The sequence below is a fragment of the Galleria mellonella genome, unplaced genomic scaffold (assembly GCF_026898425.1).
Source record: "Galleria mellonella isolate WM207_F2 unplaced genomic scaffold, CSIRO_AGI_GalMel_v1 utg35, whole genome shotgun sequence".
NCBI lineage: Eukaryota > Metazoa > Arthropoda > Insecta > Lepidoptera > Pyralidae > Galleria > Galleria mellonella.
In genome coordinates, this window is record NW_026442082.1 from 6,756,182 (window position 1) to 6,769,083 (window position 12,902).

Below are 12,902 nucleotides of genomic sequence, written 5' to 3' on the forward strand. Positions count from 1 at the left end.
ACACCGCCAAACCTAATCTCTTTCATACTAGTTAGTTTAATCATTTCCAGAGACTTTATATTGATTTTTTTGTGACATAAAGTAGAGCAAAGTCGCGAGAAATAACGTGCCAGTTCGACTAACTATTTAGATGTGCTTTTTTTACTTTACGATGTTGATGTACCGAGCTCAGATTCTCACTAGTCTGGCCAAAAATACTGTTACATAAAAACTATTCTTTCTTTTTCAATTTTTTTAATAATTTAAATTTAGAACACGTTTATTATTTTAAGAATTTCTTTCAATTTCTCGCCACTTCACATATTTTTTCGAGTTCATTATCAAATTGCAATATGGAATAGGGTGTTAAAGAAAATACGAGTAGGACTGCAGTGATCGCTTCGCACAAGTGAGTATGGAGCCGTCGGTCATATTCCAGACACTTCAAAAGCTTGGTATCAGCCGTATGTTCGTATATCGTACTATCAACAGATACAACAACACTTACTCTGTCGAAGACCAGGAGATCGGGGCCACCGCGTGCTGTTAGAACTACAAATGCTGTTAATGCTATTCAAGCCAGAATTCGTCGAAACCCCATTAGGAAGCAAAAAATCTAATCGCGAGAAATGAAGATTCCCACTAGGACTCTGTCGCATATTAAAAAACAAGACCTGAAGCTCGATTTTTATTGTCGATATACAGGACATGCCCTAAATCAATCTTTACAATTAAAGAGAGTGGATCCATCAAAACGCCTTCTGTCGCGATACGCAGATGAAAGGAACAGAAATATTCTCTTTACCGATGAAAGTTTTCACGATTGAAGAATACTACAATAAACAAAATGATAAAGTGTACGCTCACAGTTCTAAAGAAGCTGCTCAAGTGGTCGGAAAGGTACAACGTGGTCATCATCCTGAGTCGGTGATGATTTGGTGGGGCGTGTCTTATCAAGGAGTCACAAAACTACATTTTTGTGAAAAAGGAGTGAAAACTTCAGCCAAAGTAAATCAAGATACAGTCTTGGATCGTATTGTGAAACCTCTCAGCAATACACATTTTGAAAATATACAGTGGACCTTCTGGCAGGACTCTGCACCTGGTCACAAAGCACGAACTACCCAAGCCTGGCTTGAAATCAACGTTCCGGACTTTATAAGAGCTGAAGACTAGTTCTCATTTGACCTGCTCTAAACGACAAAGCGACATTGTGTGTCTTAAAAAACCTTTAGAGTAAGCAGTGGCGAAATTTCCCTTAGAAGCAATGCATAAATCCATAGATTCGTGGCCAGACAGATTAGAAATCTGTATAAAAGCCAAAGGTGGCCATTTCGAATAGAAAATTTTTTATTTGTTGCTGAGACTTTAATAAACATATAGGTATACATTTTAGTATTACATTACTACATACGAGGTTTGTCCGGAAAGTACGTATAAAAGTTTTTTAAAAATTTTATTTTACAATTATTCAGGTAAATCAATTTTATCCCCTTCAAAGTACTCCCCCTGTGACATAATGCACTTGTGCCAACGCCGTTTCCACTGTGAGAAGGCTCCTTGAAAGTCCTCTGGTTGTAGGTTTCTCAGCTGCCCCGTCGTAGCTTTTTTTTATCTCATTTATGTCCCCCAAATGCCGCCCCCGAAGTACCAATTTGGTTTTTGGGAACAAGAAGAAGTCACACGGGGCCAAATCCGGCGAATAGGGGGTGTTCGGTCACCGTAATGGAATTTTTACTCAAAAACTCACGGACAACAAGAGAGGTGTGGGCAGGGGCATTGTCGTGGTGAAGAATCCAACGCCCCTCTCGCGCCAATTCTGGACGAACTCGTGCCACACGAGCTTTGAGGCGTCTGAGCACATCGACGTAGAATTTTCCATCAACTGTCTGGCCTGGAGGGACGAATTCTTGATGGACAATCCCCCGAACATCGAAAAAAACAATCAACATTGTCTTGACATTTGAGCGGGATTTTCTTGATTTTTTTGTTCGTGGTTCCCCGGATGTCTTCCACTCTTTGCTTTCACGGCCATTCTTGCCGAGTTTCGAGAGAAACTTGATTACGACGCGCTGCTCTTCAACGGAAGCGGGCTCCATGCCGACGGGGTTTCGTTAAGAGGTAACTTCACAGATGGCGTGACAAGCCAGTTCGCACCGCACGGCGGTCAGACCAGAACTGAAGCATTGTTAGGGACATAAGGAAGGGGTCCTGCGCTTACCTGGCCTCCCCACTCCTCTTTCTCGCATTCCAGAACACTTTTATACGAACTTTCCGGACAGACCTCGTAAGGAAAAAAAATGCATTTTCATTTGTAACAGAATTTATGGCTGGACTAGGTATATGCGCCTGAAGCGTCCCTTCTGTAGAAACATTTTAGATCGACTTCGAACGTCATTGAACAGGAAGAGTATATGATTCGGTTTAGTGCGCTCAATTTTTAATGTCATTTTGAAGTCTCCGTGCAAAAAATATACAGACGTAACAGTTTTTAAGGCACATTCTAGAGGAGGTACATACTCGATTCATCGGATTTGTCTTTACGACTGTTACGTAATCACGTAGTAGGTCACCACTTCTGAACCGATTTTAACAATTAATTTTGCACAACAGGTTTGCGGCCGTGTTGATATCACGCTTTAAATTAAAATATTTACAAAGTAGTGTGTCTACGAAACATAGATATGCATCGTCGTCTGACGGTGCGTTCATGAAGTCGCAGTATGTACTTTTGCCCACGCTTGTGTCGATTTCAGTACGTTATGCTACGTAACAAAAAATATACTTAACCGTTTTTTTTACTACTTTCATTGGTATATTTTATAGTATTTAGATACCGTTGTGCGAAACATTTCTACAAGAAATTAATTTTTTTCAAAATTTGGTGTAGTGAAAAATTTTTACTCAAAATAATTACCCAATCTGATACTGCTGCATTTATATTAATAATTATGCTATTCCATCGATAGCTGGACTCGCACGGCGAGGACGGCGCGGGCGGCGCGGGCGGCGCGGGCGTGGCGGGCGGCGTGGCGCCGCCGCTGGCGTGCGCGGCGCTGCGGCTGGCCGCCGCCGCCGGCGACGTGCCGCCCGCCGCCGCCGCCGCCGCCGCCGCCGCCTCCACGCTCACGCGCTCCTAGGCCGCTACCACGCACGTCGAACTAAATCGTCGAGTATTATCTTGCAAATGGTGTCATCGTCCGCGCCGCGGAGCCGGGGCCGTGTGCCGCCGCCGCCCCGGTCTATGTTCGTGAACAGTGTTGTTACATAAATTTATAATTTACATATTGTTTTAATAAAATTGTATTTTTATGTTTTAATATATTACGTTGCGTACCTACATTTTATAATTGTAGTTTAGACGGTTCTACAGCTCGAGTCGAGTGATGTTTTTGCACCACGTGTCGAGTCGAACGCGCCGGCTCGCTTCTAAAAATAGAAACGATAGTATTCACTTGGTAATCGAAGGTGTCGTTCGGCCACGACCAAGTTACCGATGCAATTCCAGGATTTTGGAACTAGCGGTGGACTAAATTGACCGTGATCGTGCGTGGCGCCGGTCGCCGGTCGCCGGTCGCCGCGCCGCGCCGCGCCGACTGCGGCCCGATGCGGCCGGACGTCGTTGTCAAAATACTTTCACTTTATCGATATGCGAATGCGTGGCATTTCACCTTGTTACATTTCTGTCGCTTGCGCTCAGCCGCGTTGAAATTACGAGGGAGAGCTAGTAGGTCGGTGGAGTTCTCCTACAGAGATTTGGGATATCATCAACGGAAGGTCCCCCCCCCCCCCCACTGCAGCCCGCGCTGTGCGTTCTCGGTCACTCGCAGTCCACACGACAGACATCTATTTTTATACAGGGTGTGAGAGATTATAGTCAGTAGTCAATAGGCGTAATACCTATACTATTGTGAACGTCGGATTACAAAGTGAAATTATTCTGACATTGTGATTTATATTTTTATGTTTTAATTGTTACATTAGATTGCGGTATAAAGTAAGACTAAATTTACAATTAAATCTCGATATGAACGGGATAAAAAACACGTTGGCGGTGCTATGTATGTGTGTGCGTGTGTGAGTGACAGAGAGAGTGTATGCGAGCGTGTTAGTGTGCGTGTGTATGTACGTGCGCGTGCGCGTGTGTGGAGACGCATGCGGAAGCGCAGCTCCCGGAGCACCAAAATATTTTGTTTGTGTACATTATTGATTCATTGTATTTGTTATATTTATGAGTTGTATAGATTGAGAGTTATGCTCTGTTTAAATTAAGAGTATAAAGTTATTTGTATAGTGAAACGGTCCGCCTGGCCGCGCCAGGCGCACCAGTGCAAATAAAATCCGAAAACATGTGTATAAATAGTAATAAAATTGTTGGACAATATCGGTGTGTTTCATTTGTAAGTGCAGCAGTATTATACGGTGTTCAGACTTTGATCTCCAATATTTTTATTTGCTTATTAGAGAACCAAGTATATTTTGTTCTGCGAATAAAAAAGCCCTTCTAAAGACAGACTATTTAAAAAGATATAACCAAAGTTATTCGCGCCATGACAGACGTGTAATAATTAAAGATCGTGTTCCACAAAATTACTTCAACCGTTGCAGAGCCAGTCATTTGTATTTGAATACTAAACTAGTGAAGCGATTCAGGTACAATTTCAGTAGAACTAATCTGTAAATATCCTTTCAGATAGAAAAAAGGATTTTCAAAATCGATTTAGTACTGACGGAGTTACGAGGTTATAAACATAAAAAAAAAATATAATGTAGTTACAATATAGTTATTAATACAGATCTAAGTATAAAAGCACCAGTGCAATGAGTAGATTACTCTTAGTAGAAAGTAGGTTGGAAAGGTGCTTATGGTTTTTTTAAATAATTTTTTAGAGTGTACACCTTGAGAGAATAAACAGGTAACAGGCAAGACAGTAATAAGAAGATAGAATAAGTAAGTAGCAGTGACAATCAATGACAATTCGAGTATAAGTTGGCCAATTGACAGTGACCTGGCAACTCATTATTATATTTAAAAGGGGCATTCAATTAACTACCTGCATATCATTTTATCTCGGAGGGAGGGACTGTCAGTGATGGGGACCAGTGCCTCTTCTAAATTTTCAATAAATTTTATTCCTTTTATTTAAAAAATGACGGACTCCCTGTTCGGTCTTATTATATCAGAGCGCAATAAATAAACTATTTGATTGTAAACTGTGTTAAATTTTATATACATACAGATACACTGAAACGCAATTATAACTTGTTTAAAACCGGAGTTGAATTGAATACACGTACGTGATATGACATTGAAAAGAAAATTAGCAGCGGAACGAAGTGTTGCTAGTACAATAAAAAACTACAGAAGGGATGTGCTGATTATTTCCAACACTTCCCATACTACTATCCACCCATATTACATGCTGTAGAGGACAGATTTTCAAGAACGCTGTAATATATATTTGTTTCTAACTAGAAATTTGTATATGAAATTTCAGCCGTTTTCTTTAATAAATGATATATGATGATTTAATGATTGATAAATACCCTAAGCATTTCCATACACCTGATTATTCCTTACTTCACCCTTTAGGGATGGAATTTCCAGAAACACATCATTAGTGCATGTTGACATCATCAAATGCAAGAACTGCCAAAATTTCAAGTTTTAACTCCTGTGGTATCGGTTGTGTGTTCATGAATCGGTCAGGACAAATAATTTTATATATACAATTTCTTGCTCGCAACAAACACATGAACGAATGTTTTTTTTTTATTTTTTTTATTTATTTATTTAACTTTGATATTTTTTGTTAATAGGTATACTAACGTTTCCTTAATACCTTAAATTAGAATTGAAAATTGTGAATGCAGCAATGCTGCCAAAATGTACTATTTTTGCCTTCAGACTTCACCTACGTTTAGAGGGCTGTCACAGATTACTATATAACATGACAGCTGGGGCATACCATATAAGGTCTTAGACAGACGGACGGGACGGAGGCTTAAGCTCAACAGTGGACAAATAGTAAGTAATAATAACATCACTCTGTGTCCTATATCAGTATTAGTCGTGTACCAACGCAAGTTGTTAAAATAAAACAAAAGAATTTGAAACAAAGTTCAATTTATTTTCCTTCCCGAAATTATTTATTTCCCAATAGTTATCGATAAACTTTTTGTAAACAACAAATGTGGAATTACAGTCAGATTAACAATAATGCTTAGAGAGAATTAATAAAAGATGTATAACGGCCTGCACGGACGAGAGACATGCACGTGGAGGAGAATGTTCCTCGCTTTACTCGCCGAGGACTTGCCACGGACCGAACCAGGCGTCGTGCAATGCCATTTCAAATGATAAAATACGCCAAGAATTATCGTCTCGTCTGCGCTGGTTTTAGCAAAATATTTAGTACTTTTAATAACATTTAAACAATATTTTTTTATACATCTAATAGAAAAATAGCACATATAGAAATTAAAAATTGATAAAATAATGTGTTTTTAGGAATGACCATTTTGTGATTAGATTTACTTATTACATTAATTATATACACACGTTTTGTAAAAAAATATATAAAAATATCGTACAATACGATTAATCATCGTGTATAATTTATTATGACAGACGTGTACTTCGCGTTTTATTAAGTATAATTGCGACTTTCGTACGCTTCGAGGTATGTAAAAATTTATGCACGGGACAACACCTTTAACTTCACGATTTCGTCACATCGTGCTCGGGGCATGTTGGAATCCCGGACGGAAGCTCGGTCAGCAGCTGCGCACGAGGCCGTAGAGCGCGGCGAGCGCCAGCAGCGGCGCGGCCGTGGGCGGCGCGGGCAGCATGCCGGCGCTCGCCGCCACGTCCAGGTGCGTGTAGGGCACGTCGCCGCCGTCGAGCCCCGCCGCCAGCAGCAGGAAGGCGGCGGGCGCCTGGTGGCCGCGCGGCGTGGCCACGGACGGCCGGTTGTCGGCCTGGTGCAGCTGGTCGCCGGCGGCGCGGCCGCGGTGCGCGGCCAGGTCCTCGCGGCGCAGCGTGGACACCTCGACCGCGTCGCCCAGCGACTCGGCGGCGGCGCGTAGCCTGGCGGCGTGCTGGCGCGCGGCGGCCGCGTGGTTGTCGAGCGCGGCCGTGTAGCCGTCGCCGTAGGCGCGGTGCGCGTGGCCGGTGAGCGTGGCCACGGTGTACACGTGCGGCGCACGCTCGGCGGCGGCGCGCTCGCGCATCTCCGCCAGCAGGTCGGCCATGGCCAGGCGGCCCTCGGCGTCCGTGTTGCCCACGCGCACCGCCAGCCCCGAGCGGCTGCGGAGCAGCTCGTCCGCCACGTACGCCTCCTCGCCGACCGAGTTGCGGACCATCGCGAGCGCCGCCACCACCTTGATCGGTGGCCGCAGCAGGTCGCACGCCTGCGGCCAGAGTCGCGCGTCAGTCTCGAGTCGGGGCTGGGCGGTCCACATTCTCCGTTATCCCGGAGGAGGTGGTCGCGAGGCGCGATCACAGTGCGCAAGGAACAGAAACGAGAAGTCTCGCGCTATGTACTTGTAAACGGTACTAGAAATTGCTATCATATTATAGTGAACAGCGGCGGCGCACCGATGTCACGAATCATTTAATTATTATCTAAATATTATACTATTTACCGAAATCCAAAATGAATCGCGTCGTAGAGAACAAAATTTTTACCGGCAGGATCGGCCCGGCACCAACGCGCGACGTCGTTATCTCGCCGTTGACGGAGACCGTCGCCCGCTCAAAATCGCCCGAAACGTACCTTGAGGAAACCGGCGACGGCGGCGGCGCCTCCCTTGTCCCCCGACATGCCGGCCATCGCGCCGCCAGTCTTGATGTCGGCGCCACCCGTGTCGTACGTCACGCCCTGAATGCACACGACGGGGTCTCAGTCGGTTACTTCATGTTTTACTTTCAATGAATCCTCACTTCCGGAAGTAAACATACCTTGCCGACCAGCATCACCGTGTTCTCGTAATTTTTCGGCTCATATTCCAAAAATATAATGCAACCTGCAACATATGTACCGCTTTAGCGGAATAGAACAGGCCCATCTCTAAACGTTTTCGAGCACACACTAACAAAAACAACAGACCTCGGTGTCGCTCGACGGAGTCCGCGGCGCGGCTGACGGCGGCGAACAGCGGGTAGTCGCGGCGCAGCGCGGCGGTGTCGTCGAGCACGCGCAGGCGCACGGCGCCGCCGGCCAGCCGCTCGCGCAGCAGGCGCGCCGCCGCCGCCGGCGTCATGCGCTCCGGGTCCGCGCCGCCCACGTCGCGCGCCACGCCCCTGCGCAGCGCCTCGCGTTACACTAGCTGTCGCACTCGCACTAGCTGTCGCACTCGCACTCGCACGCCGCACCCACCTGGCCACCTCGAGCGCGACGGCCTCCGCGACGAGCGGCCGCAGCGGCACGCGCTTGTCCTCGCCGTACACGCCGAATCGCTTCAGCTTCACGGCCCGCTCCGGGAACGACTCGCGGATCTGCAACGGCTGGTGGAGAGGGCGCGCGAGGTTAGCGGCGAGGAAAGATTTTCTAAGCACGTGAATTTATCGAGGCAGGGCGCTCACCACGTAGAGCGCCTCGAGCGCGCCGAGCAGCGCGACGAGCGGCGCGCGCGGCCAGCGCGGGTGCGGCGCCAGCGCCAGCGCCGGCCGCCGCGCGCCCGCCGCCGCCGCGCGCCGCACGCCGCCGCGCGCCGCCTCGTACACCGACCTGCGGCCGACCAGCCATGTTTCAAGCGGTGGGTTCCGACCGCGACCTACGTGCACCATGTTATTCTCGTGGAACTCGTCACGATGGGCTGATTGATCTACTTTCATCCTCATCTGTCATCTCTCACTGGTGTTCCACCAGTTTATATCTGAAATTTCCACCAGTTTATATCTAAAAACCTGACGCACAGTATACGATCGACAATTTCGTTTACGACCTGTAGAAATTGGTGGCGCAGTGGAGAGTTGAAACGACTTGACTTTGAAAGGCGAGGTTACCGTTGCATTCTCATTCATTAAGAAAAAATGTATGTCCGAGAAAAGAGAAAAAATAATATACCGACGGGGTTTCCTCGTCTTCAAAGTCTCTGTGCTAGTAGCCGAAATAAGATTGTTTTCTTTTTTTTTTTTCCATGCTGTATACTTATGTCTTAGCGGAGTTAAACTGGACTAAGTTTCGCCATCCTCAATCAGAGACCCTAGCTTGCGTTCTCTTGATTTCAGATACAAGTTGTTCACAATTATCCTCCACGATGGAATGAGGGACATTGGAATGATGTCCCCAGTGATAATGAATATCCCCAGTGCTGTTATTTGCATAACAATGAATGTCATCCAATATTAACATCATTAATATGCAGCAGAAACAGCGTCGAGGATAGCGCAGAGCCCTGCGGGACGCTAGCATTAATATCCATGCTATCGAAGCAGCAACTATTTACATCGGTTTTTATACGTCTACCGAACAAACAGATGCAATCCATTTATACAGACTCTTGGAAAGTCCATAGTTGGGCAATTTGCCGGCATTAAGATGCCAGATCCGGTCAAATACCTTTGCAACGCCAAGACCGATAGCAAGTGCCTTACTTTAACTCTCAATGGCTAAAGCATCGGTTCGTGAGATATACCAAGAAATCACCAGTTTGAGCAACTGTGGCGAAAACCGTGTTGGTGGTCATTCAACAAATCGCGATCCTCAAAGTATCAGGGTAACTGTGCATCGCAATAGGCCTGTAAATTAAAGGGATATAGTTCCGGAGTACACTGCTTTAGGACCACTGCCGGAATGAAGTCTAGCCCACTCGACTTATGAACTTCTAAAGAGAGTAACCCCCGTCGGATATTACGCTGTGTTATGGTAATTTCCGGCAAAGAGCGATACGATGATTCGGGTGAAATAATTTACTATTTTTTTTTTAAATCCACGTTTCGGAAATTTTACACTTACCGGACGTCGTCGTAGGCGGTAAGCGGACCGGTGGGCGCCAACACGAGGCGACCGCCGGCCACGGCCGGGCACTGCAGCAGCGCCGGCGTCGAACCCTGCGACACACCGCACCGCGCCATGCTTCTGGTCAGTTTACAAGTACAGCCCCAATATCAATAAAATCGATAGTTTAATATGCACTCAGCCATTGCAGAATATATAGTAGTCAGCCTATTACTATTTATTACCTATACCCAATGAGCTATCACTCGATATACAAACTAAACCACATGTGAAAAAAAATTAAAAGTATCGCACACCTCTGATTTTCAGATGTAGTAAACTAGTAACAAATCGATTCAGTGCACTGAAAACCTAAGTACATCTTTCGAAGTTTCTTCGAATGACAAGTTCCTTCATATAATAGGATAAACCTACTAGCTACCAATCTCACCACGATATCCTGGCGGCACGGCTTAGGGACTTTAGGTTCCCTTTCTTTCACATATGTACGTAATAGCTATATGGCACCTGGTTCCTCTGGTTACTGAATACAACACCCTAACAAAGAAAACGAGTGAGTATTAATGTTTTAGACGAGTGGCGGGGGTCGAGCGTCACCTGCACGAGTGTGTCGTCAAGCTGCTGCGCGGCGGCGATGAAGTCGCGGAGCGCGTGCGGCGGCGCGACGTCGAGCGTGGACACCACCACGAGCGCGTCGTATTGTGGACTGCTCAGCTCGTCCACAACGCCCACCGGCACCTCGTGCACTACCAGCTCCGCATCTGCTGCGCCCGAACCGCTCATGTTCGCCGACTGAATGTCACTCACACTCCCCTGCCAACATCATCACCTACTCGATAACAACGCCACAGGAGCCGCGGTGCGTCACATAAACAACAGTGACACCCAGTGACATTACATGTCTATTTTAAACATCTTATCATAACAATGACTGTACCTCTGTATTGGCTAAGTTATTTATACTCGAAAACATTGATAACACTTTTTTTTTTTTTTTTTTTATGGATGATGATGGAATTATAACTCCGCTTGCGCTACCGCAATATACGTTGGCGGGTACATACCCTATTAGGTCTTTATGTGGTCCTCTAAAATACATATTTTTTTTTTTTCGTCACTGACCTCATCTTCATCTGTCTACCATCACTGTAACATCTCCTTTTTGTGTCTATATCAAGATAGACAATTACGTCTACTTATTCCAATAAGTCAGTGCTTAAATTTACATTCAAAAACCTTTGTTTCTTTAATCAAATGAATTTGTATACAAAATATTCTGCACTAATTCTATGTGTATAATAAATGTTCAATCTATTATAAATACAACTGAATAATAAATACTCAAACCTCTAAACTGTAACATTTATAAAATCAGTGTATATACATACCTAAGAAATTACTAAAGAATAGCAACAATGTCACATGAAGGTCCTTCCTCACCCACTGCTGCGAGCGCTGTCTCGCGTTCATAAAGGTGTATTGGTTAACATGTGCCATAAATAATGTGCACAGCGTGGTGGAATGGTTCGCCGACATAGTTGATTAGATTAAGTAGGTACGCAAGATACAGTAGGTACACAAACATAAGTGGCATACAAACAGATAAGATTGTGTTCCGCAAAAATAAAAAGACTCCAAAAACTGTTATGATTTAAAAACTAAACCACTAAACCGATTTTGACGAGATTTCAATGGCACTAATCTGTAAGTACATTCTATCAGATAAAGAAAAATTTTCAAAATTGATCAATAACTGGCGAAGTTATGAGGTAACAAACATAATATATATATATATATATATATATATATATATATATATATATATATATATATATATATATATATATATATATATATATATATATATATATATATATTTTTTTTTTTTTTTTTCGAGTATGTTGAGAGAAACTGTAACCATTTATCTGATCGAGTGTATATGATAGTGTTGAGTTAACGATAATTACAACATGGTTCTAGTAAGTATTACAGTTTAAAGTATGACTAAAATTAAGTTCAAGTCAAATGTAAATATATGATATTCATTTTCTGCATCAGTTTGATAGTTCCTGAATCTGTTTTTTTTTTTATCTGTAAGGTTCTCTAGTTCCAAACCCAAATATTAATTTAGTGATTATCTTTATTAACACTGGGGTCAGCAGCACATCTATGAAGCAGTGAAATTACTATTAGTACTTCCTTAAGTTAATTACTTCCCTAAATAGAATTAGCCCATTTAGCTTCGCCATACCATATATGGAGTAGTAAACTAAAAAAAAAATTATTTAGACATATCCACTGAAATGTTTTGTTTACATTTGAGCATAAGATCAAGTTGAAGGTATAAGCCAACAAAAAATACACAAAATAAGATTTAATGTTATATTGATTATTATTATATGATTGGTATGAAACGTGGCCATATTTCATAACGATAAAGCCACCAGAGATAACAAACAAAAAAACAAAGTCACTTTCACATTTATGATATTGATATTAGTATTAACCGGAACTGCAATGTCCCCCCCCCCTGTCCTTTCCCACATAAGTCCCTTATTCCTTTCATTCACCAATTTTCTTTACACATTTCCAACGTTCCCTTCCTTTTTTCCTCAATCCTTTCCTTCATACCATAAGTGGCGGAAACCACCAACAAATGCATTCCCAAAGAGGGTTGACTTCAGGCATGTGGCCGGACGTAAAACTAAAAACCAAATCTTTTTGTAATATGGATAAAATCATATTACGCCGACCCCAAACGATTGGGACAAGGGTAGGAAGATGATGATGATGTTATATTGATTATTATTATGTTCTTAAGTGTACAGTTTTCTTAGTGAAAATATTTTACTTACATGGTGTCATCAAAAAGTGAAGAAATTATTAGTCCTTGGCTGTAGGTAAATAGCTAGTGTGGGAGGATGGGCAGTAATATGGAGGTTAGTCTCATTACTAATA

General features: G+C 43.7%; 3 protein-coding genes across 7 annotated transcripts in view; 2 read left to right on the forward strand and 1 right to left on the reverse strand.

The window, feature by feature from the left end:
• The window catches only part of LOC113514243 (mitoferrin-1-like), a 36,205-nt gene extending 31,842 nt beyond the window's left edge, over window positions 1-4,363 (forward strand). For both annotated transcript variants that reach the window (XM_052896924.1, XM_026898271.3), the window contains exon 7: window positions 2,949-4,363. In XM_052896924.1, the coding sequence (XP_052752884.1) occupies window positions 2,949-3,119 (171 nt within the window). In that variant the 3' untranslated portion in view covers window positions 3,120-4,363. The remainder of the gene's footprint in view (window positions 1-2,948) is intronic.
• Window positions 2-1,395, forward strand: LOC113514246 (uncharacterized). Its single transcript, XM_026898273.3, has one exon. The coding sequence runs from the start codon at window positions 757-759 to the stop codon at window positions 1,153-1,155; it is 399 nt and encodes a 132-aa protein (XP_026754074.2). The 5' UTR covers window positions 2-756; the 3' UTR covers window positions 1,156-1,395.
• A 1,726-nt stretch (window positions 4,364-6,089) lies between the features above and the next one.
• Window positions 6,090-12,817, reverse strand: LOC113509300 (putative aminopeptidase W07G4.4). 4 transcript variants are annotated; one of them, XM_052896922.1, is made up of 9 exons: window positions 12,800-12,817; window positions 10,542-10,757; window positions 9,942-10,036; window positions 8,567-8,711; window positions 8,361-8,488; window positions 8,091-8,284; window positions 7,943-8,007; window positions 7,758-7,862; window positions 6,090-7,392 (listed from the first exon to the last, which is right to left on the reverse strand). In XM_052896922.1, exons 2-9 carry the CDS (start codon window positions 10,725-10,727, stop codon window positions 6,757-6,759), a joined length of 1,554 nt encoding a protein of 517 aa, XP_052752882.1. In that variant the 5' UTR covers window positions 10,728-10,757; window positions 12,800-12,817; the 3' UTR covers window positions 6,090-6,756. The 4 variants fall into 4 exon arrangements, with proteins under 4 accessions (XP_052752882.1, XP_052752880.1, XP_052752881.1 ...); XM_052896920.1 differs by lacking the exon at window positions 12,800-12,817 and adding an exon at window positions 11,333-11,676; XM_052896921.1 differs by lacking the exon at window positions 12,800-12,817 and adding an exon at window positions 11,329-11,676.
• Window positions 12,818-12,902: the final 85 nt, after the last annotated feature.

Excerpts from the sequence above, each read along its gene's own strand:
- LOC113509300 (XM_052896922.1), bottom strand. The coding sequence starts at position 10,727 with ATGAGCGGTTCGGGCGCAGCAGATGCGGAGCTGGTAGTGCACGAGGTG. Across the intron at positions 8,489-8,566 it reads CGCTCGAGGCGCTCTACGTG|CCGTTGCAGATCCGCGAGTC; the intron begins GTGAGCGCCCTG and ends CCTCTCCACCAG. Across the intron at positions 7,393-7,757 it reads CCGTCGCCGGTTTCCTCAAG|GCGTGCGACCTGCTGCGGCC; the intron begins GTACGTTTCGGG and ends CTCTGGCCGCAG.
- LOC113514246 (XM_026898273.3), top strand. The coding sequence starts at position 757 with ATGAAAGGAACAGAAATATTCTCTTTACCGATGAAAGTTTTCACGATT.